Raw genomic sequence first — 25,101 nt, forward strand, 5'->3', positions numbered from 1 at the left:
TGAGTGCTTGAGTACACTACAAACCTTTTTCACAGGTGACATCACGGTTTATACCTCAGTACATGTCACAGGACCACACACAAAGAAGTCACTTAATAAACAAGTCCTGAACTGACTCAATGGAACCTATATAAGTACTAGATGAGAGAAGACATTAAAATCCATTCTAGGCCAAGTGCTGCAGTGGCTCACATCTGTAATACCAGCACTTTGGTAGACCGAGGAAGGAGGATCACTTGAATGCAGGAGTGAGAGACCAGCCTGGGCAACATAGCAAAACCCCATCTCTACAAAAAATTTAAAAATTAGCTGGGTGTGGTGGTCCACACCTGTAGTCACAGCTACCTGGGAGGTTGATGTGGGAGGAATGCTTGAGCCCAGGAGGTCAAGGCTGCAGTGCGCTATGATCACACCACTGCACTCCAGCTGGGCGACAGAGTGAGCCCATCTCAAAAATCATCATCATCATCACTATTCTTAAGATGAGGCTTGTCATTAGTTTAACATATAACTTACTGTATCTTTTATCTTACTATTAAGATAACTTATTGATACATTTTTAATTGACATTAAGGTAACATCATAAGGATAATTATCTGTCAGGAAAGTAGACTATAATTAAATACAAACGTGAATAAAAGAAAAATTGATATTTTAATTTTTATTAGAGACAGTGTGGGGTCTTGTTCTTGTCACCCAGGCTGTAGTGCAATGGTGCATTAATAATTCAAACAGTCTCAAACTCCTGGGCTCAAACAATGCTCCCACCTCAGCCTCTGACGTAGCTGGGACTACAGGCGTGCGTCACCATGCCTGGCTAATTTTTTTATTTCTTTAGAGCTAAGGTCTCTCTACGTTGCCCTGGCTGGTTTGAACTTTTGGCTCAAGCCATCCTCTCATCTGAGCCTCACAAGTAGCTGGGATTATAGGCACAAGCCACTGTGCCTAGTGGAAAATTGGTATTGTAACCATGCTATACATTAATGTGAATACTAAAGAATGAAAATCATAACATAGTTATAGAAGGCTATTCTTTTTTTGGAGAAGATTAAAGGATTATAAGTGGTACATTTTACAATTTTTTGAGAACATATGTGAAATAAAAAGAGGGTTCCGGAACATGTCTCCTAAAAACTATAGTGAATGTAAAGGCCTCATGATTCATTTTAGAGAGGGGAAAGTTGGATACATTTTTAAGATACAGCTGACCTCTATGATGGCAATGTACTAAGATTGTGTAGCTAATATTTTTTGAGGCTTGAAATGAAATTTCATTACATATATTAAGTTTTAATCTGTATATTTGTTTTGAAGTTCTTTAAAGATATTTTAAAAATTAAACAGGATGTCTCAATTTTTAAAAATCTATGCAGATATATAATTAGGAAAATTTTTGCTCTATAGGAATTGAATCTCCTTAAAACATAAACTTCCAAACTAATAATTTTTTAAGAAATATTCTTAGTTTCTCTTTAGCTAAAAATAAAGGCTTATAAGAGTCTGGATATAAGGAAAGAATAGTTGCTACGCTGGATCTTAGTGCAAAAGGCACTAAGAAGGTCACCAAAAATGTTAGGCAAAACCCTAAGCCAGGTGAAAGAGCTGCCCTTTCCAACTTAGAGCTACTAATGGTGCAGGTAGCCAAATCAGTTCATGAAACAGCACTTCCTCAGCTGGTTAAAGGAAAGTAGCAGTGTGCAGCAAAGCAAGGCAATATTTCCATGTTACTGTCTTTTAGCTCCACTCCCAAAAAGGAGAGCCACCAATGCACTCTTCACTCTTTCCTCTTTCCCTGTTCCACTCTACACCCATTCAACTCCCCTCCACAATTTTAGAACATGTTCTTTCCTCTGAGACCCTATATTAGAACCTGAAATGGAGTTTCCCTTGAGATTAAGCAATATGGAGAATCTAGCTGGAGTCCTCATGTAGTTACATGGTGACTGCCAGCCTTCTCTGTGTTCTCTATTTCTAGGTTGTCCTTCTTGGGTAGTTCATGAAATACATGCTTTCCGTGGGCCTGCTCATCATTTTTCATCACTACCTATCCATACTAATATTTTCAGCGTATATGGAACACTCTGCCTCTTCCCTTCTTTTTTCTCTAAAGCCAGCATTTCCCAAAGTGTTTCTGAAGCTCCTTGTGAGGGAATCAGCTGAATACAAAATGCAGATTCCTCAGTCCCACCTGGGCCTCCTACATCAGTTTTGGCAGGATTCTTAAAAGTTTTTCCACAAATTCTCCAGATGACTTTTACATATATTGAGAACCAGTGATTTTCTCATTCCTATTTAAATTTTTTTTTTTTTTTTTAGAGTCTGGGTCTTGCTCTGTCACCCAGGCTGGAGCACAGTGGATCATAGCTCACTGTAGCCTCAAACACCTGGGCTTAAGTGGTCCTCCTCTCTCAGCCTCCCAAGTAGCAGGGTATACAGGTGCATGCCACCACACCTGGCTAGTTTTTAAATTTGTTGTAGAGATGGGGGTCTTGCTTTGTTGCCCAGACTGGTCTTCAACTGCTGGCCTCAAGTGATCACCTGTCTCAGTCTTCCAAAGCACTGGGATTACAGGCGTGAGCCACCATGCCTGGCTGCTTTTCTCATTCTTGAAATGAACTGAAGGCAAGGAGGCAAACATATCTGCTTCATCCCTGGTATACTACATGCTGGCCCATATACGCACTATATCACTGGTTCTTCAGCGTGGTCCAAGAGTCCCTGAGAGATCCACAGACCCAGGAGACCTGTGAGGTCAAAACTATTTTCATAATAACATTAAGGCATTATTTTTTTTTAACTACCAGTCTCTCATACTTTACAATGGTATTTTCTAGAGGCTACATGACATATCCATAATAATCTGAAAAGCTAAATAAAATATTCCTCCCTTTTCTAACTATAATACATATTTAAATGAGGCATATACTACATACATATACACTGCAACAAATCGAATGCAAAGGCAGATATGGTACTCCAACTGTTTCCTATTAAGTCAGACATTTAAAACATTTATAGAAATTTAAAAGCATGCTATTCTTTTTTTTTGGAAAATATAGAAACATATAAAAGTGTTATCTGTATTAAAATATAATGGGTTGATTATTGCTATCTTAGAATGCACTAATAAATATTTTTAAATTATCTCAATGTTAATTTCTAATGCAAAAATATCAATACCTATAACCTACCCAAATAAAGGCACTTTGGAGTGCTCAATAATTTTTAAGAGTACAAAGGGGCCTGAGCCCAAAAATTTTGAGACTTGCTTCCTCACATAATGAATAAAACCAGAAAGTAAAGAACACCAATTAAAAATAGATAAGAATGAGATGGGTACTTAGAGCTATCCAAATGAAATATATAAATATTTTAATTAAATTTAGTAAATATTTATTGAGCAACTACTATGTATAAGACATAATATGATACACTTCCTTAAAAAAATGCTATGGGATCTCAACTCAGCCAGAAGGGTGTTTGCATTTAGCTTACCTATGAAAAATAAGCCTGTTATTACAAATTGGTTTTGTCCTAGTTGATTACACTAATCTTTAGTTTTTGAGAAACTAGATATTTGTTTCCTGAAAAATGTTAAGATTTCACTTGCTTTAAATTTCTAAAATAGACCAGGCACAGTGGCTCATGCCTGCAGTCCCAGCACTTTGGGAGGCCAAGGTGGGCGGGTCACCTGAGATCAAGAGTTCAAGACTAGTCTGGCCAACATGGCAAAAACCCCATCTCTATTAAAAAATACAAAAATAAGCTGAGCGTGGTGGCAGGTGCCTGTAATCCCAGCTACTCAGGAGGCTGAGGCAGGGAGAATTGCTTGAACTTGGGAGGCAGCAGTTGCAGTGAGCCAGGATCACGCCACCACACTCCAGCCTAGGTGACAGAGCGAGACTCTGTCTCAAAAAAAAAAAAAAAAAAAAATTCCTAAAATAAACTTAAAAGCCAGGTACAAACTGTGAATTGCTATAATACTCTTGTTATTGCTATGTGACTGACTCCTGTTTAACTGTAATTATGCACTAACATCTTAACTTTTCAACTTCCAACTTATTAAGTAGAATAGGTAACAGCTTTATCACCACTTCCTAATTAATTATTAGGAATAATGATTTTGGTAAAGGTGCATTTGAGACATTTGTACTCATTTTCCATGCTGTAACTTTGATTCGTACTGGATAGTCACACCACATAAAATACTGTCATATCACCTTAGGCAAATCTGATCATACATAAATTAGAGCCACATACCAAAAGTAGATTTTCTATCTGCTATCCATCGCAAGGCCCAATCTGCTTTTTTCTTAACATAGGGCATGGTTTCAATTGCATTAAATAAAAATTCCCTGTAAAAACAAAAGAATGAACAGCAAAGTTATTCACTTGTTTTTCTTTTTTTTTTTTTTGAGACAGAGTCTCACTCTGTTGCCCAGGCTGGAGTGCAGTGGCACGATCTCGGCTCATTGCAAGCTCCACCTCCCGGGTTCATGCCATTCTCCTGCCTCAGCCTCCCGAGTAGCTGGGACTACAGGTGCCCGCCACCACGCCCGGCTAGTATTTTTAGTAGAGACGTGGTTTCACTGTGTTAGCCAGGATGGTCTCAATCTCCTGACCTCATGATCCACCTGCTTCGGCCTCCCAAGGTGCTGGGATTACAGCCATGAGCCACCACGCCTGGCCTCACTTGTTTTTCTTAATTGGACTAAACTTAATCAGAGATAATAATTGTAACTCTACAGTATGCTACCAGACCTGTAGTTTTTATACATTTTTACATGTCCATAGAACAGAAATAAAACTCAAATTATTGGTTTGAATCTGGTCTCATACAAAACCAGCTAAATTTGAGTATTCAATTTCTAAACAAAAGATGCTACTGAACAGTTCTTAAAGATAAAATATCTAAAGGTTAACTGGTTCTATAACAAGTTTTTTTTAAAACCCAATACATTATTAAGCAATAGAAAATAATATGCTCAGAAACTTCCATACTTGAATAATCTTTCCTTAACATTGAGTTTTGGAATAAATTCTGATCTGAACATAACCAAGCCGTAAGCAATATTTTGTAAATAAAATCCCAACAATACCTTTTCTTGGGATCTCTGATGTAAGTGTCTATCAGCAAACTGTACATCTCTGAGTGAACATTCTCGATGAGAATTTGAAAGCCATAGAAACAGCGAGCCTCTGGAACCTGCACCTCCTGACTAAAGCGCTCCACCTAAGATAAGGGAAATAGATATATCCAGTTCTATAGGCTCTCATTAAACACTGCAAATCAGAATCTGGACATCAGCATTATCACTTAAAAACTGCCTGTCATGTAACAAACAGGTCAGAAAGACCTTATGGATTATTTTAAGCAGTATCCTAGGCAGTACTGTTTATCCATCAATTCTCCATGGTAAATTATTTGCATAGTATATTCTTTTTTTTTTTTTTTTTTTTGAGATGGAGTCTCGCTCTGTCACCAGGCTGGAGTACAGTGGCGCCATCTTGGCTCACTGCAACCTCTGCCTCCCAGGTTCAAGAAATTCTCCTGCTTCAGCCTCCCAAATAGCTGGGGCTACAGGCATGCGCCAACACGCCCAGCTAATTTTTGTATTTTTAGTAGAAATGGGTTTTCACCATGTTGGCCAGGATGGTCTCAATCTCTTGACCTCGTGATCCACCCACCTCAGCCTCCCAAAGTGCTGGGATTACAGGTATGAGCCACTGTACCCAGCCTATCTTTCTAATTCTTTTTAAAAAGAAATTATGCCTCCTGATCAACCATAATCAAGTTTTAAAATGGGGAGCCAGAACCCAGTGTTCTATTACAGAGCTCCAAAGGTTAAGGTGCAGGTTCTCTATTAAGCTTACTATCTGAGAGTAAAAATCAAACTCATGTTAATGCACTGTAAATAGTTTTGATTCGTATCATTTATGCTTGATTTAATAATAGTTTGCTGGTCAAAGGATAAGCAATTCATCAGAAAAACATTTAAAGAGTTAAGCTTCATCTAGTTCATTTTTTAGACATCTTGTCTTTGGCTGAATTTAATAATCTTACTGACATTATCATCATTTAACTGATAAAGGAGAACAAAAGTTAAATCAAGCAAAAATCTTACCAAATTTTCATTTACAATTCCATCACTGGCTGCAAAAAAGGCTAAGATGTGAGAGATGAAGTACTTCTCATCTGCTTTAAGCTTGTTCCAGTGAGGGAGATCCTTTGATAAGTCGACCTGGAATAAAAAGATTTTCAAAAATTTTAATTTGGAGTTAAGTTCTTCTCAAAGTGTTTGGGAAACTAACTTCTATTGTTAAGTAGGAATATCCCACTACCAGTAAACTATGGAAAAAGAAAGATGTTAGCGTTGCAAAGAAATAAAAAAAAAAGTTATGTTAACAAGTGTATTATATTCAGGATTTTTGTTAAATGAGTAGATTACAGCTATTCTTGGTGGGGGGGGGTGAACAGCTAAACTATGTGAGGCAAAGGAAATATTAATTTGTTACATAATGGGTAACCATTTTATTATATATATATATCTTATAACATCATGTCGTACACCTTAAACATATACGATAAAATTTATCTTTAAAAAATTACGATGGAATCGAATTTTCTGGCTAAGAAGCTGGCCAGGATGTACTTTAAAAATATTCAAATTAACATAATCTAGTGGCACTGAAGCAAATGAAAGAAGGGCTAAAAGGGGAGGGGGGAGAGTAAAAACTAGTCAAGAAGGCACTGAAGTGAATAAACTAATGAATCTCAACAGTCACTGCTTTAACATTTTATATAATATTTGCTATGGTGTTAGATAATTAGGCACCTATTAACCAACTGTAGCTGCTACTTTACTGCCAGGTAATCAGTCTACTTTTATATCCAGAAGTAATGCCAGGCAGGTAACAACCTGAGTTTTGTTTCGTTTTGAGATGAAGTCTCGCTCTGTCGCCAGGCTAGAGTGCAGTGGCATGATCTTGGCTCACTGCAACCTTCGCCTCCCAGGTTCAAGCAATCCTCCTGCCTCAGCCTCCCGAGTAGCTGGGACTACAGGCAGGTGCCACCATGCCCAGCTAATTATTTGTATTTTTTAGTAGAGATGGAGTTTCACCATGTTGGCCAGGATGGTCTCAATCTCTTGACCTCATGATCTGTTTGCCTCGGCCTCCCAAAGTGCTGGGATTACAGGCACGAGCCACCACACCTGGCCTTGTTTTGTTTTTTTAAAGAGATGGGGTCTCACTATGTTGCCCAGGCTGGTCTCAATCTCCTGGCCTCAAGCAATCCTCCTACCTCAGCCTCTCAAAGTGTTGGGATTACAGGTGTGAGCCATCACAGGTGGCCAACAACCTAGTTTTTTTTTTTAAAGCAGTTTATACATAGGTATGGCTTCCATTGGGAATGGAAATATTTTTGAAAATGTTCATTAGAATTAGCCTTTGGAATTAAGGGAGACGTACTTTAGAATTTGGTGAAACCTACAATTTAAAAATTGTTTATTTTTTTAATTTTTGAGATGGGGTTTCACTCCGTCACCCAGTCTGGAGTGCGGTGGCACAATCTCAGCTCACTACAATCTCTGCCTCCTAGGCTCAAGCAATCCTCCCACCTCAGCCTCCAGAGGCACAGGTGGGACCACAGGCACACAAAACCATGCCTGGCTAATTTTTTGTATTTTTGGTAGTGACAGGGTTTTGCCATATTGCCCAGGCTGGTCTTGAACTCCTGATCTCAAGTGATCTGCCTGCCTCAACCTCCCAAAATGCTGGGAGTACAGGCCTGAGCCACTGCACCCAGCCAAAAATTGTCTTTAAATGTACCTTCCCTTAGTCAGTTCTGGGGGCTATAACAAATTACCATTGACTGGGTTGCTTAAACAGCATACTTTTATTTTTCTTTTTGAACATTTCTGGAAGCTGAAAGCCCAAGATCAGGATGCCAGCATGGTTGGGTTATTGGTGAAGGCCCTCTTCCTGATTTACAGATGGCCACCTTCTTGCTGTATCCTGACATAGCAGAGAGAGAGAGAGATCATATCTCTCATGTCTCTTAAGGGCACTAATCCTATTCATGAGGGCTCCACCCACATGACCTAATTACCTCCCAAGGCTCCACCTCCAAATACCATCACACAGCATATGTAGACATCATTTTGATAGGGACAGGAGGCAGGGAAATTCTGGGCAGAAGAAGATGGTCCCCAGCGAGGACTCCACCCTCAATCCTGGAACTGCAGCCCAAAGTGACATGTATTCCTGTTTTCCCACTATAATGTTGCCTTTTCCAAAACCACCCATGGCCCCACTCCCCTACCCTGTGCCCATAAAAACCCCAGGCTCTACCAGCAGAGAAGAGGAGAGAAGAGGAGAAGCAGCTGGATGTCAGAGACTACGGTTGGATGTTGGAGAAAAGCAGCTTAACTTCAGAGGGACAGCTTGACAGCATTCCTTTGGAGAGGAGTCAGCCAGGGATGGCCAGACAGACTCCAGGAGAAGATTATTTTTCCACTCCATCCTCTTTCCAGCTCCTCTTCCCACTGAGAGCCACTTTCATTGGCAATAAAATCCTCTGTATTTACCACTCTTCGATTTGTTCATGTGATCTGATTTTTCCTGGATGCTGAACAAGAGCGTGGGTGCCACAGGTGTGGATGCTAAAGGCTGTCACACTGACCCTCTGCCCTCACTGGTGGAGACCAACTGCCCCATGTGAAAAGGCAGAGGGCCCACTGAGCCGTTAAAACTTAAGCCATCTGCGGACAGCAAAAGCTAAAAGAGAGTTAACTATAACACATTCCTTCTGGGGCTTCAAGGGTTGTGGGTACTCCTCACAGATGCTGCCATGAGGCCTGCATGGAGTTTTGCTCCTGCCAGTGCCCAAAAGAATTCACCCAAGCTCCTGCACCTGCTCACCTGCATGCTCCCTCCCTCAAGGGGCTGAGCGCAATGGGTTCAAGTGAGTGGAGTTTGCCCCTGCCAGCGCCAAAGCAGCCAGCTAGCTCCAGCATGCGCATTCCAGTTCCCACCCACGAAGGGATCGGAGAAACTATCCTGCTTCAATTTTGTCAGAAAAAATCTTTTAAATATTTTTCATAATTAACTTCATAAACAGTTGGAATATGTAATTGTCTTTGTCTTTTGCCTTTCTTTTATTTACTCTAACAAACTCTCGGCTGGGCACGGTAGCTCACACCTGTAATCCCAGCACTTTGGGAGGCCAAGGTGAGTGGATCACGAGGTCAAGAGATTGAGACCATCCTGGTCAACATAGTGAAACCCTGTCTCTACTAAAAATACAAAATTAGCTAGGCATGGTGGCGCATGCCTGTAGTCCCAGCTACTTGGGAGGCTGAGGCAGGAGAATTGCTTGAACCCAGGAGGAGGAGGTTGCAGTGAGCCAAGATCGTGCCATTGCACTCCAGCCTGGCAACAGAGCACAACTCTGTCTCAAAAACAAAACAACAACAACAACAACAACAAAAAAACCCACAAAGCCTCAAGCCTCAATCTCTTTGACCTTTCCAAAAAGGACTAATGTCCCAATCTTTTAATCACATGCTATTTTCCAAATCCTTTTTCCCACTAATTTATTCTTTAAGTGTTTGCTGAGCACTTACTGCACACCTGACACCATGCTAAGCACTGGGGATACAACAGAGCAGGGTGGAGGAAATATTTGTCTTCATCTTTTAAAATATGCAACCTAAAAATCAAGTTCTGTTCTATTAAAAGTTCAACTCAGGTTTAACTGAAGGACATCTTCTTCATTCATATATATTATAACCCCTCAGGTTTTTTTTTTGGAGACAGTCTCACTCTGTTGCCCAGGCTGGAATACAGTGGCATGATCTTGGCTCACTGCAGCCTCTGCTACCTGGGCTCAAGCGATTCTCCTGCCTCAACCTCCTGAGTAGCTGGGATTACAGGCACCTGCTGCCACGCCTGGCTAATTTTTGTATTTTTACTAGAGACAGGGTTTTACCATGTTGTCCAGGTTGGTCTCAAACTCCTGACCTCAAGTGATCTGCCCACCTTAGCCTCCCAAAGTGCTTGGATTACAGGTGTGAGCCACCATGCTCGACCTCTTATATATTATATATTTGATATTAAATGTTAATATTGTAAGATGCTTCCTCTTAAATATTAAAATTATTTCTTTGAACACTCAGTTTCAAAGGTCTTGTAAATTTTATTTACACTACATTGGAAATATTCCCTTCCTGCCTAGCTTTTTCTTATTTGAGCAAATTCTCAATTTCATCATTTAAATACTGATTCCAAACTAGACAATTATCATAATTGCCTGAGTGGCTTTAAAGAAAAAAGTCCCAAACCCAAGACTTTTGTCTTTTGATCAGGGTTTCTGTTGATCAGCCATATTTAAGAATTAAGCTCAACCATTTAAGCTGACTAAATGGTAACTTACATAATTTGTAAATGAAAAATATGTGGAACTAAAAATGTGTTTGATTTATCTTCAAAATATGTATTTGAATCGTCCTATAATTAGCTACAGAACACGTACCAACCTGTAGATTTCAGTTTTTAAAAATTAGTGTTGCTTTGTTACAGGTCACATATTACCTTTGCTAAAAGATGCAAGTTAATTTCCAAATGAATTTCAAGAATCCTAAGAATCCTAAGTACCTTTTTAACATAATGAACGAAAAAGCCACCTGTGTATGCCACTCGTTCTCTGAACCGTATCTAACAAAAAACCTTTCTAAAAACCACAGACAGTTAGGGACAGTCAGGTGTGTCGAGCATTATGACCACGTATGAAAATATTGGGTGTTTGTTTTTGTGTGGTTTGGTTTTTTGCTCTATATGTCAACTATAATATAACAAAGATGTTGACAATATAACACTACAATATAACAAAGATGGGTAAGTGGGTAAAATTAGTGTAACAGAAGCTTCAAACACTGGTGCCTTCTGATTTCTAGGTTAAATGTTCCCCCTTCTGTGCATAAAATAATAGTTTACATTTATTTAGTGCCTACTAAGTGTCAACTACCATTTTAAACATCTCATAAATCCTCATAACAACACAAATAGCCAAGTACAATTAGCCTAATTTACTGATGAGGATACACAGAGAGGTTATGTAACTTTCCCAGTTCCATAGCTAGTAAGTAGTGGCACAGGATTTGTACCTAGGCAGTCTGACCTCATAGCCTGCATTCTTAACAGCATATGTTTAACGTTTATAGAATTAATTTCTTGAAAAATAGATTCAAATCTATCTATCCAAATAGATACATCTATCTATAGAGATACATATACAAACATATACAGAACAAGAGTGCTGTACAGGTATCACCCATCATATTTAAAGACTAAGACAATAACTATTTGTTCAGTTAGACTACAGGGCAATCATTTTCATGACCACTGTCCTTACCAACCAGCAAATATTTTCTAGTTTGCTGTGTTCAACTGATCTCCCAGGTGGAATTAACAAAAAGCATTCTACAGCTGATCTATTAGTGGCAACTCTGTCACGTTTGATGTAGCTGAGGGCAGGGCCAAATTGGGAGCAGCACTGTGAGTTCCACCTGGCTGACTCGGGAGTGAGTCCACAGCCTAGAGGATCAAACTCTTCATGCAGCGGCTCATTTTGTACAATCAGATAAATCTCTCAATTGAAAGCAGAGTTGCTACAGCTTTCACTCATTTTTTGACTACAGCTGCAATTTTACTTATTCTGCTGACCTTATAAGACTAGTCAGACAAGTCTTACTTGGCCATATCAAACTAAAAGTCTGTTTAAAAATAGAAAATGTTGGCTGGGCGTGGTGGCTCATGCCTGTAATCCCAGCACTTTGGGAGGCTGAGGCAGGTGGATCACAAGGTCAGGAGTTTGAGACCAGCCTGGCCAATGTGGTGAAACCCCATCTCTACTAAAAATACAAAAATTAGCTGGGCGTGGTGGCTGGCGCCTGTAATCCCAACTACTTAGGAAGCTGAGGCAGGAGAATCGCTTGAACCCGGGAGGTGTAGTTTGCAGTGAGCTGAGATCGCACCACCGCACTCTAGCCTGGGTGACAGAGTGAGACTCTGCCTCAAAAAAAAAAAAAAAAAAGAAAAAGAAAAAGAAAAAAAATGTTCTAATATATTGGAAATAAAAATCTGGCAGAATTAGATGCCATTGTTGCAGCAGAAAACTTGTTTATAGATAGTAATCTAAACTAAAACATTGAGAACATCATATTTAGTCTCAGTAATTCCAACACTTATCTTCTACAACTGATCTTCTTCAACGTATAAGTTAAAGTTTTTCAATATCCTGTAAAACAAGAAGGAACACTGCACTATAGGATATGAATGCTCTTGGAGGCAATGCCACGTACCTCTTCTGCTGTCCAGAAGGAAGCCTGTGCCTGTTTATACATTTTCCAAATATCAGGGTACTGGATTGGAAAGATGACAAACCGGCGAGAACTCTTTCTTAGGAGTGGCTCTTCATTTGACTTTATTTCACTTTCGTTGGTGTCTGAAGATGATCTCTTTGAAAAATAAAGTACAAACACGCCTTTTATATAGACATTTCTTCTTTATTCATACCTAAACATACATCTAAGGAAGTCAGGGAGACGGCATTGGTTTGAGAGCCTGTCTGCCTGGGTTGAATCCTTACTGTTACCTGGTAGCTGACTAATACTGTTAGGAAGTGCGTGTGTGACCACAGAAAGCTGCTTAACTTCTCTAACCCTCAGTCTCCTCAGCTGTAAAATAATTCCTACCTCATAGGTTTATTCTGATGATTAAAAGTGCTTTAAACAAAGCCTGGTATATAGTAAACACTCAAAAATTATTGTAATTATTGCTAGTTTGAGGATAAGTACAAAGCTAGACCCATAAATGTCATCATGATGGGCAAATTTCTAAGTTTGTGAACAAAACGTCCCTTTAAAGCCTCTCTGATACAGATTGCTGGAATGAATAAGCTACTGGTATAAGCTACTTTAATGTTTTTTCTTTCTACTCTTCACTGAAATACTATAATACTTATCTGAAAACTCATTACCTACAACTTAACCTTTGTTCATCTTAGCCTTCTGATACTCCAATTTGTTACTGCTATTTACATTCTAACATTACTGCATATGATCTCACTGTGGGCTGTCTCAAAGCTTTGTGAATAAAGTGAGAAACACATACCTGTATTCACACTGCTTCAAAACGTGATGGCACTCTAGAAGCAAATGGTGCCATGCATATATTTTTAAAATAGCGGGAACATCAGAAGAGAATCAGAAGAGTCGCACATGTGTGAGAATGAGTATAAACAAAGGACATACAAATAAGCTAAACGTGTATAAACCAGGATTAGAACACATACAACTTCTAGACTCCTATCCAAAATTGTCTCTCTCTCTCTACTGTGACAGGCCCGTTATGTTCCTTACTCCAGCGTCCACCCATTGTCACCTCGCCAAAGCAACTGTTATAGCAGAGGAGGCCAAGGCTTAGCAAGAAGAAAGCCCAAAATACAAGCATAAGGCTATGCAAATACAGGGGGGCTTGCGTGCTTTATACCTACTGCCATCACAGTACAGATGGTCTTGATTTTAACTACTTGTTTAAAGGTATGGGCCTCCTCAGATACAGCACTTGAGCCCTGGAGAAGAGGAACCAATTTTTATTTGTTGTGATGTTCCCAGAGCTTAGTATCGTGTCAAGCATGTTAGCTAAGTAAATGGGCTGCTAATTTCTCTTCTTCCTGTACTCAGATTTCTAGGTACCTTTAGAAAATTTTAATTTAACATAGGACCACAATACATCCGTGAGACAACCCAATAACCATTAAAATCAATCACATTTTCCCCTCTTCACATCACCCCAAATGTCTGGGTTAGGTTCCAGATATAAGTACATAGCTCACTGCAATTTAATTCCCTGTTAATTGTCTCTAGTTTCCTGTGCTTCTTGAAAGTAAAATCCATTTTCACCCTTGTAGAATCCCTTGTGCTTAGCACAGTACCTGGCACTTAGTTGGTACTCATTCCACAAATATTTGAGCAATTTTTTTTAAGACTGGGTCTTGCTCCGTCACCCAGGCTAGAGTGCATAGATCAGAGTAGTGTGATCATAGATCACTGCAGTCTCAAACTCCTGTGCTCAAGCGATCCTCCTGTCTCAGCCTCCCAAGTAGCTAGGACTATGTGCACACGTCACCACGCCTGGATAATTTTTAAATTTTTTGTAGAGATGGGGGTCACGCTATGTTGCCCCGGCTGGTCTCAAACTCCTGGCCTTTGTTATTTTTGTTACTGAAATTTGGGATATACTCAAAGTATGAAAGTTGGGAACTTCTATACTTTTGTTACTGGAAGTTGGGAAGGACATCACAAGTAGTCACTCTTCAGCACCAAATGCCCTGACGATGAATGACGTTTTTAAATGATGACAAATAACTGATCTGCTGAAGACTAGTACCTTTAAGTTAGAATGAAAGTCACATTTGTATACACAGTCTCCTGTTCTATCCTGATAACCTGTAGACTATTAAGAGGAGTAGCTGGATTAGGAGTGTATTATGAGGGATTTTGCAATGTGAAGAGAAGGAGGTTAACCAACATCAACCTTTGAGCTGGGCTAGAGATGACATATTATTTCATAATGCTTAGAAACGTGCACAAACATACATTTGAATACAATTTCAGAAAGTTCACGCATCTTGAAACTCTAGGCTCTCCAGAGTACCCTCTGTGGACCTAATCTAAGAACCCATATTTTAGAAGAAAAAAAAATGTGAAAAAAGATATGATGGGCAGGGCGCGGTGGCTCACGCCTGTAATCCCAGCACTTTGGGAGGCCGAGGCAGGCGGATCATAAGGTCAAGAGATCGAGACCATCCTGGCCAACATGGTGAAACCGTGTCACTACTAAAAATACAAAAATTAGCTGGGTGTGGTGGCGCGTACCTGTAGTCCCAGCTACTCGGGAGGCTGAGGCAGGAGAATCACTTGAACCCGGAAGGCAGAGATTGCAGTGAGCTGAGATCACGCCACTGCACTCAGGCCTGGTGACAGAGCAAGACTCCAACTCAAAAAAAAAAAAGACATGATGGTATGCGACATTTTTGAAGAACTATAAGTAATTTTCTAAGTCTGGACTTGATGGTAGTGGGGGACAATGGGAAGAGACGAAACCTAAAAGGCAGCAGAGAACACTTCCCAGGGAACTCTGTGATCCCCCTAATGTCACAAACACCAGGAGAAAATTTCACTTTTAAATGTTTTTATCCTATTAAAATAGTAATAAAAATAACCAAAACAAATGTTTTATACTGTACAGCAAGGAAATCAGCAAATCATCAATGCATCAACTTGTGTTTCCAGATTATCTTTCTTTTTTCTTGGATGACCTCAGATGAAAGTTTCTCTTGGTATCTCTGCTTAACTGAAGAATACCATGACAGTGAAAAATAGGCAGTTAAAAAATAAAAATAAAAAAGCCTGTAACCATTTGTATGGATTTTTCGGAGTTGAACCAAGCTTTTTATTTTTTTTTCCAAAACCAAATAAAATTGAAAAAACAATATTTATAGTGACAATAATACAGTAGAAGCCTTATTATGCAAAGTGCTCCAAACAGGTAGTTGAAAATTGGCTAAAGGTAGGAATCATAAGAAAATGGTATATTCCTTAAACTATGTGACTTAAACACATAATTTTTTTGGGGGACAGTCTCACTCTGTTACCCAGGCTAGAGTGCAATGGCATGATCTTGGCTCACTGTAACCTCCGCCTCCCAGTTCAAGCAATTCTCCTGCCTCAGCCTCCTGAGCAGCTGGGATTACAGGCGCCCACCACCATGCCCAGCTAACTATGGCATTTTTAGTAGAGATGGGGTTTCACCATGTTGGCCAGGCTGGTCTCGAACTCCTGACCTCAGGTGATTTGCCCGCCTCAGGCTCCCAAAGTGCTGGGATTACAGGTGTGAGCCACCACGCCCAGCCTAAACACATACATTTATGTTTATTTTTACTAATCTTCTGCCATAAGGTCAAAGTTTTTTGTTTTTTTAAACTTGGCTCACTGACTGAAGCCCCAAATGTTTTGAATATTCCACACCATAATGTATCACCTACACTTTCTAGCTTTACATTTTTTCTTTTTTCAGAAACAGGGTTTTGCTCTTTCACCCAGACTGGAGTGTAGTGGTATGATCATAGCTCACTGCAGCCTCAAATTCCTGGGCTCTAGGGATCTTCCTGCCTCAGCCTCCAGAGTAGCTGGGACTACAGACACATGACACCATGCCTAATTTTTGTAGAGATGGGGGGTCTCGTAGGTTGCCTAGGCTGGTCTCGAACTCATGGCCTCAAGTGATCCTCCTGCTGCAGCCTCCCAAAGTGGTGGGAGTATAGGCATGAGCCACCTCGCCCAGCCTCTAGTGGGAACAGAAATATATCGCCGGCTGGATGCGGTGGCTGGCCAGGTGTGGTGGCTCATGCCTGTAATCCCAGCATTTCGGAAGGCTGAGGTAGGCGGGCGGATCACTTGAGGTCAGGAGTCCGAGACTAGCCTGGCCAACATGGTGAAACCCCATCTTTACTAAAATTTAGCCGGGCGTGCTGGCGCATGCTTGTAATTCCAGCTACTTGGGAGGCTGAGGTTGGGAGGACTGCTTGAACCCAGGAGGCAGAGGTTGCAATGAACCAAGATCACTGCACTCCAGCCTGGGCAACAGAGCAAGACTCCATCTCAAAAAACAAAACAAAACAAAAAGAAATATATGGGTGCATGAGAGAGCAGCCTACTAGCCATAGAAATTTCAAAGCTCATGGGTATCTATATTTTTACAGGGTTAATAAAAGAGCAAAATTGGTTAGTAGTAATCTGATTTTTAAAAAATTTTGGAGCAGGTCAAAGTGGTCTGCTTTGATATAAAACACTTTGGCATCTAATAACTCTAACATGTATGCTATTGGGAGCCACTGAAGGTTTTCAATCAGGCAAATAATATAATCAGATATATGTTTTAAGATCGCTTTTGTAGAAACATTGCTAGATTAGAAGAGAAATTAGAGGCAGAAAGAACAATGAAAAGATTATTGTACTACCCATCTCTTGCCTGAACTGGAAACACACAAAAAAATTGATTTAAGTGATATTCAGAAGTAGAATGAATTATTCTTCCTAAAAATTTGAATTTGGGACAAGGGGCAAGAACAGTTAAAGATGCCCTTGATGTTTCCAGCTCCAGTAACTGGGTGATAACAAGATCTAAAAGGCACACACAAGGTGCTCAGTACCTGGAGAATAAATAAATAAACCAGACAAAAATTTTGCTTCTCACATTAGATGTTTAACGGAAGTTTAATTTAACTCCTCCCACCAAGCCAGGCGACAACAACAAAGTTACAAACACAATATCCTCACAAAGTCAACTAGGTCATTAGAAAAGATAATGAATTCAGGCCCGGTGTGGTGCCTCACGCCTGTAATCCCAGCACTTTCGGAGGCCGAGGCGGGCGGATCACGAGATCAAGAGATTTAGACCATCCTGGCCAACACGGTGAAACCCCGTCTCTACTAAGAATACAAAAATTAGCCGGGCGCGGTGGCGTACGCCTGTAATCCCAGCTACTCGGGAGGCTGAGGCAGGAGAATCATTTGAACCCAAGAGGCAGAGGTTGCAGTGAACCGAGATTGTGCCACTGTATGTACTCCAGCCTGGTGACAGAGTGAGACTCCGTCTCAAAAAAAAAAAGAATAGAAAAGATAATGAATTCAGTTTCAAGGTGTCCAGTAAGCAGTTAAAAATATAACACTGCAGAACACCAGTGATGGAGATCCCATTAGTGGTTGCCAAGGGAATGGATGTGATTATCCAGAGAGAACATATAGAGCAGCAAGACAACTGAGGATACAGTCTTAGAGAATGCTGATATTTAAAGGGCAGATGAAAGAAGAGGAGCCAGCTGAGATTAAAACAGACTGAAATGGATGCAGGACAAGGAAAAGCAAAAGTAGGAATGATGTGATTTGGCTAAAGCAAAGGATCTAGACTCTTAAGATAAATCAGACTAAGAGGTTAGGAATCAATTTTGTGGCCAAAGATCTTCAAACATCGGAGGTCTAGAAGGCTCATACTCCAATTCTCCCCATTTGCCCCCAACCCCAGGTGCTGGCGTTCATTGCACGGTACAGTTTGAAAATCTGTACCCCACAGATTTGGGGGTACAAATAGTCATGGAGAATTTCTGAATGGGAATTAACATGAATAGAGGTGGCATTAGGAAGACTAATCAGAAAACCACGTATAGGATTAATTGATAAAAACTAGATTTTGCAAGCAACTAAGGAACCAATTTCAAAGATGGAAATGAGGACTTGAATTAAGATGTGGCAGTTAGCATGAAAAAAGCAGCTTCAACAAGACTTCACCAGCCTGAGGTGTTGGCCAGGTTTTTTGGTAGGAATTGAGACCCTTTTGGGAGTTTTTTGGGGGGCACAGGGTCAGTGACACTGAGGCACTCGTCTAATGAAGGATTAACTTGGCAATGGTAATTAGGATTGAATGGCAGGTAAGATAGGAGATAGAGAAACAACAAAATTATTATAGCTGCACAGGTGTAAAGTGATGAGAATTTGAAATAAAGTTTAGCAGTAGGCATTCCTTAGTGACATTCTACTGTCTTTTCCAGAATGGTACTTCCAGTTTCTGACTGACTCAATTTCTGGTCACCCAGTTGGAAGACATGCCTGGGCATGTCAGGACAACAATTTAGGTCAAGATTCCCCAGCAAGCACTTACGATGCCCCAATCTAGGCTGGCATCATACCAGGCTCTTACCTCCTATCCAGCCCCAATTCCACCACTTCCGTTTCTTTGCCTTTATGTCTCTTCTACTTCTGTAAAATAGCTGCATGTTGTCATAGTCATACACTACTTGTAAGTATTATTTTCATTTCCATTCCCACAAAATCTGACAGAACCAATGGGATACCCGCCCAGGTGCAAGAACTTGGTTTTAAATTTAGCTCCACTACTGAGTCCTGGGCATGCCATTTAATGTTTTCTGGCCTAAACTTTACCTTGACAATAGACTATGAATTAGATTAGCAATAGTTAACTCTGAGAAATTGACAAAAACTATGGACCCCTTTCTCAGAAGATTCACATCTGCACATACAAAATCTACACATCACTTCAGGAGATTTATAAAGCCCCTTCTAGTCTATCTATGGACCCTTTAAGACAGTGGGGGGTTTTTTGTTTTTGTTTTAATATGTGTACCAGGATCACCTGAAGTACTTGTTAAAAATGCAGATCTCAAGAGATTTTGATTCACTATGTTTGGGGTGTCGGTCCAGCAATTTACATTTTTTACAAAATACTCCAAGTGACTCTGATGCAGGTCTCCTATTATGCACTCTGGCATCTAGAAAAACAAAGTGCTTCAGGCAACCCAGCATCTCAAGTTAAAAACTTTTGGACCACTAAAATTCATTCCGAAACTAAAATTCTGTCTGTCCTTGCGGGTCTGTATCATTGAGATAGGAGTAATAAATAAAATTTAATATCCAGGTGTTAAGCCTGAATCACTGCTGGTGCCATTAGCATAAACAGCAGTCTGAATTTTCCCCTTTGAGTAGGGAAGTTGGTACTAAACGCATTTGTTTCAAAACAGGAAGAAAAAGCTTGAGGGATATTTACAGTTAGTTACTAAATGCTTACAAAAATCAAGTTAAATAAAATAAAATCTCAAACCTGGAATCTACAACTTTCTAAAGAAATGTAGGGCCAAGCATGAATCTCTTGGGGTGGAAACGTTTGTTTCCCCCAAATCTTCACAGTATTAAATCAAAGATACCACAGCAACAGGTTCCAGTAGTACAAAAAGCATTTCTCTTGTCCACAAACGGCTTAGAAGTATTTGCAAAATGACAGTGTTTGAAAATTATACAGCAACAGTTTAAACTACCATACAATCCTACAGTCTAACAAATTCTGGTTTATTTATTTTAGGTACTTTTATCAGCATAAGATCTGTGGAGAGGATGAACAACTTGGGCTTATTAAGCACCTACAACTTTCGTGGCACTTTGCATAAAGCATTTTACTTAATTCTCTGTGAAGTATCACTTCCATTGTATAAAGGAAGAAAGTGACACCCCGAAGATTCAGTTAGTTAAGGAGCCGGGCCTGAGCAAAACTGGCCTCCTACCCTGATTTTTTCACTGGGAGGAGGTCATGAGGATTTCGTGTCCCCTTCTACCTGTCATCTTCACCCCAGCCACCTGTGTCAATTTCCACACGCGTGCTCCAACTCCTTGTCACCATCCCAAATGGTATGCACCTCTCCAGCAGAGCCGCCAAAGTCCTCTTTCCTTGCCTCGGTTTCCCTGGCCAGGGCTCCAAAACAGGGAAGGAGGGTGGGAGAGCGTGAGGCGGATAAACGCAGGGGTAAGTCTCACCCCGGCCTGAGGCCTCCAAGCGTCGTCCTTGGCTGGCCCCGGGGCAGAGCAGCGGAGCGGGACGCAAACCCAAAGTCAGCTCCTTCCTCCGCCCTCCCCGGGGACGGCCTCCCCGGCGCTCGCAACGACGAAGCCAGGCTGCGGCGAGGGCGGGCGGACAGGCCTGTCCTGACCGCGGCGAATAACATTTCCTACAGCGGTCCTGCAACTTGCAATCTAACGGGCTGACGTGACTGCGGGGAGGGGGAAGACGCGACAGCAATATTTACCTCATCCTGATCCAGCCCGGCCGCTTCCGGCCTTTCCGGGTCGCCCATCGCGCAGACTCCGCCGAAGCTACGGGCGCTGAGGGAACTGAGCTCCTCAGGCCACCTCCAACTACGACAGCACCCAGGTGGTCCGCTGGTCCGCTGGGTCCGCCCCGCCCCCAGCTCTAGGGACTCGGCCGGCCCCGCCCCGCCGCGCGGGTCCTGCTTTCTCGCCTGTCCATTGAGTGACTCTCCCTGCGCCGGCCCGGCCCCGCCTCCCCCGCCTCGGGGCTCCGCCTAACCTCGGCCAGCCCCGCCTCCCCACCTGCGGCCTAAGGGTTTCTCCCCGCCTCGGCCGACCCGCCTCCCCAACTGCGGCCTAAGGGATCCTCCCCGCCTCGGCCTGCCCTGCCTCCCAGCCTGTGGCCTAAGGGATTCTCCCTCTCTCGGCAAGCCCCGCCTGCCTTGGGGCTCCGCCTACCTCTGCCAGCCACGCCTCCCCTGCCTCGGGGCTCCGCCTACCCCGGCCAGCCCCACTTCCCCGCCTGCGGCCTAAGGAAATCTCCCTGCCTCCGCTGGCCCCGCCTTACTCTGTTGCACCGCCCAGTCGCCCGGCTTTCCACTGAGGGACGCCCCCTGCTCTGGACTGCTTAGCCTACTCCAGCTGGCCCCATCTCACCTCATCGGCCCCGCCTCCTCCGCATGCCCACTCCGGGCGCCCACTCCTGAGGAGCTATCCCAGAGTCCGCGCGGCCTCGCCTTCCCGACCCGCTCCCCACCCCGCCCGGTCCCACCTCGCCTCGCCCTCCCCGGGCTCTAGCCACTTGGTGCGGCAGGTGTCCTGCAGGCCGGCTTGAGATTCCCGGGCTCGCCCTCGTGGTGTTCCAGGAACACGGTACTTTGCGCTAGCCTGGCCTGTCCTGAGAGACTGCGGGAGGCGAAGAGAACGCGCTGTTGCTGTGTGAAGCGCCGGGGACGGGACAGCTACACCGCCAAACACTTCGCTAGGGACAGGGCTGGCTGGTTTCGTGCGTAAACAACCGAAAAGGGGAAGTGTCTGGGGGAAAGTGTGTGTGTGTGTGTGTGTGTGTGTGTGAATGCGGGTGAGTGAGGGGGAGAGGGACACGTTACTAAAGTCAGGAAAATATTTTGAAAAAAATAGTTTGGTCTAACAAAAATAAAATGGAAGAGAGATTTGTTTAAGTAGTTTGAAGCTGAAAGATTGACGGGATCTTGCCATGACCTGAACAGCATGCACCTGTTTTGTGGCTGGCTGAAGGATGGTAAATAGGATCAAGATCTCACTTTAAGCGTTGAAAATGCTGAAAGCTCTTTCTCAAACCTGCCATAGCGTGGGGGTAGACAGTCTTTCTTAAAGCAACTACTAGGGGTCAAATGCTGAGTGAAATTTTTTTCATCTGTGAACTTTAAATAATAGCCACATACATTCTGCTAGGCAACTGAGTCTCAATTTACTATAGGCCACGTGGCAAATAATCAGATTCAATTAAAGTCATCAAACAATAATTGTGTGTCGGGCATCACGTTTAGGTATTCAAGATACAAACATGAATGAGTTTGGTGAAAAAGTCATATCATCATGGGCATGAATTCTAGTTCCCTCACTTATTAGCTATGCTACCTTGGGTCAATTAACCTCTCTGAGACTCAGCTTTCTCATCTACAGGATAAGAATAATAATCCCTTCCTCATAAGGTTGTTGTGTGAATTTAATAATATATTACTCGTAAAACACTTATTGGGGTGGGAAATTACCTTGATGCAATGGTAGCTTCCACGTACGAGTCAGGCCATCCCAGAGGGTCATGGAACTCAGATGGCTGAGTTCAAAAGGCTCAGATCAAATTGAGATGCCTGAGTCACACAGTTTATTAAATCAATTTATTTTCATTTTAAATAAGTTTATTTAAACAAGACATTTGACTTGAAAGGAAAACTAGGATTTTTTTTTAAGAGTAATGTATCATTACTGAAAGATTGCCTTACATGTAATAGCTACGTACAAAGAGTTATAAAATTGTCTTGGCTAGGCCGGCGCGGTGGCTCACGCCTGTAATCCCAGCACTTTGGGAGGCCAAGGCGGGTGGATCACCTGAGGCCAGGAGTTCGAGACCAGCCTAACCAACATGGCAAAACCCGTCTCTACTAAAAATACAAAAATTAGCCGGGCGTGGTGGCGCATGCCTCTATAATTCTAGCTACTTGAGAGGCTGAGGCAGGAGAATAGCTTGAATCCTGGAGGCAGAGGTTACAGTGAGCTGAGGTCGTGCCATTGCACTCCTGCCTTGATGACAAGAGCGAAATTCCATCTCAAAAAAAAAAAAAAGAATTGTCCTTGGCTTTACAATCATAAACAAAATACATTACAATTCTTCAACTGAAGAAGATATGCAAAAACTGTTATGGTGTTTTGTTTTGTGTGTGGGGTTTTTTTGGCTAAAACAGAGCAAAATAACGAACTGGAATATAAACATAAGACCTGAATGAGCATGGCATTAATGGAGAAGGGAGTCTTCACAAAACCATATTTCTCTCCCCATCCTATCTTCATTTGATGTGGATCAAAAGATAACATTGGGGCCAGGCGCAGTGGCTCACGCCTGTAATCCCAGCACTTTGGGAGGCCAAGGCGGGTGGGTCACCTGAGGTCGGGAGTTCGAGACCAGCCTGACCAACATGGAGAAACCCCATCTCTACTAAAAAAATACAAAATTAGCCGGGCATGGTGGCGCATGCCTGTAATCCCAGCTACTCGGAAGGCTGAGGCAGGAGAATCACTTGAACCCGGGAGACGGAGGTTGTGGTGAGCCAAGATCGCGCCACTGCACTCCAGCCTGGGCAACAAGAGCAACACCCCGTCTCAAAAAAAAAAAAAAAAAATTGACCATTTGGTTAAAAAATGCAATACGCTTTTATGCATTATAACTATGGCATATACAATATGCCATAAAGACTATATGAAGACGTAGAATTCTGTTACTCCTAGAGATCTTGCAGTTACACATTTAATTGTTTACATAGTTACATTGTAACTAAAATATACATATAATAAAGTAATGGGGAAGAGGAAAATGATAGAGAAAACTATACTGTAGTAGTCAGGGTGTGATGGAACCAAATCACAGTTTTCTAATTGAAAATGCATTCTTGGTCCATAAGAACAGAGTTCTGTAATAAAGTAGCAGGCTCCACTTTTAGTCAAAACCTCCTGTCCTTGGAACACATTAATTGTATCTTTAGCCTCCATCTTCAACTTTACAGGTGTGTTTATTTCATTGATTGGTTGCACATGAAGTCTAGAATCTGATCAGCCTCATTGCCTAACCCTGTTCACAATAGGCTTTCATTAATTTACTAAGTGGTATACACCTTTTTTTTTTTTAAGACGGAGTCTCATTCTGTCACCCAGGCTGGAGTGCAGTGGCGGGATCTCAGCTCACTGCAGCCTCTGTCTCCCAGGTTCAAGTGATTCTCCTGCCTCAGCTTCCCGAGTAACTGGGATTACAAGCACCTGCCACCACACCTGGCTAATTCTTGTATTTTTTTTTAGTGGAGACGGGGTTTCACCATGTTGGCCAGGCTGGTCTCGAGCTCCTGACCTCAGGTGATCCGCCCACCTTGGCCTCCCAAAGTGCTGGGATTACAAGTGTGAGCCACTGCGCCCGGCTGGAATATGCCTTTTAATCTTAAACTGCACCACAGACCCATTCTGCCCTGCCACCTTCAAATTAATAGGATTGTTGTTCTCAATCTTGCCTCCTTCTTTGGGCTTTCTGTCAGCCAGAGTCTTCTTAGCGGCCACTTCACAAAACAGGTGCCAGTTCTGTGCCAAACAAGCACACAAGCTGTACCCTATTAAATCATTTTAAAACATAACAGCAAGGGGAAAGAGATTGAGTGGACTAACATATTTTGGTTAGGATGTGGGGAGGGGAGAGAGTGGAAGGATTATACCATCTGAATCTTAATGTTACTGTTCGTGTACTGTTTGATGCATCAGCCTTCCTTGCTGGTGGTGTAGTTATGAGGACCATAGTGAGGATGAGCAAGAGTGCTCAGCAGGTAGAAGGTGGAGCCAGCACACACTTTTCTTTTGGAGAACTGCTGGAACCTGACTCCATTTATAACTGGATTTATAACCAGTTATAATTAACCTACTGAGCAGCTATGGATGGTATCTGTGTTTCTTGGACAGAGCACGTGTGGGGCCAGAGTGGATCTCACCAGTGAGTGGCTGGTTTAGGGATAACATAGTTGTCAGTCTGGCAGTAACATGATCATTACCTTATGAATATTTAAGATTTATTTGGGGCTGGGCACCGTGTCCCACGCCTGTAATCCCAGCACTTTGGGAGGCCGAGGTGGGCGGATCACCTGAGGTCGGGAGT

At 42.1% G+C, this 25,101-nt stretch overlaps 1 protein-coding gene across 3 annotated transcripts in view; it reads right to left on the reverse strand.

The window, feature by feature from the left end:
* The window catches only part of RRM2B (ribonucleotide reductase regulatory TP53 inducible subunit M2B), a 39,497-nt gene extending 15,261 nt beyond the window's left edge, over nucleotides 1–24,236 (reverse strand). The window contains exons 1-5 of one of the 3 annotated variants that reach the window (XM_014345982.4): nucleotides 20,714–24,236; nucleotides 12,363–12,518; nucleotides 6,126–6,242; nucleotides 5,100–5,233; nucleotides 4,261–4,355 (exon numbers count right to left, since the gene is read on the reverse strand). In XM_014345982.4, coding sequence (XP_014201468.3) covers nucleotides 4,261–4,355; nucleotides 5,100–5,233; nucleotides 6,126–6,242; nucleotides 12,363–12,518; nucleotides 20,714–20,761 — 550 coding nt within the window. In that variant the 5' untranslated portion in view covers nucleotides 20,762–24,236. The other 2 variants (XM_034966448.3, XM_063606458.1) reach the window with 2 other exon arrangements.
* Nucleotides 24,237–25,101: the final 865 nt, after the last annotated feature.

This window comes from Pan paniscus, chromosome 7 (genome assembly GCF_029289425.2).
Source record: "Pan paniscus chromosome 7, NHGRI_mPanPan1-v2.0_pri, whole genome shotgun sequence".
Taxonomy (NCBI): domain Eukaryota; kingdom Metazoa; phylum Chordata; class Mammalia; order Primates; family Hominidae; genus Pan; species Pan paniscus.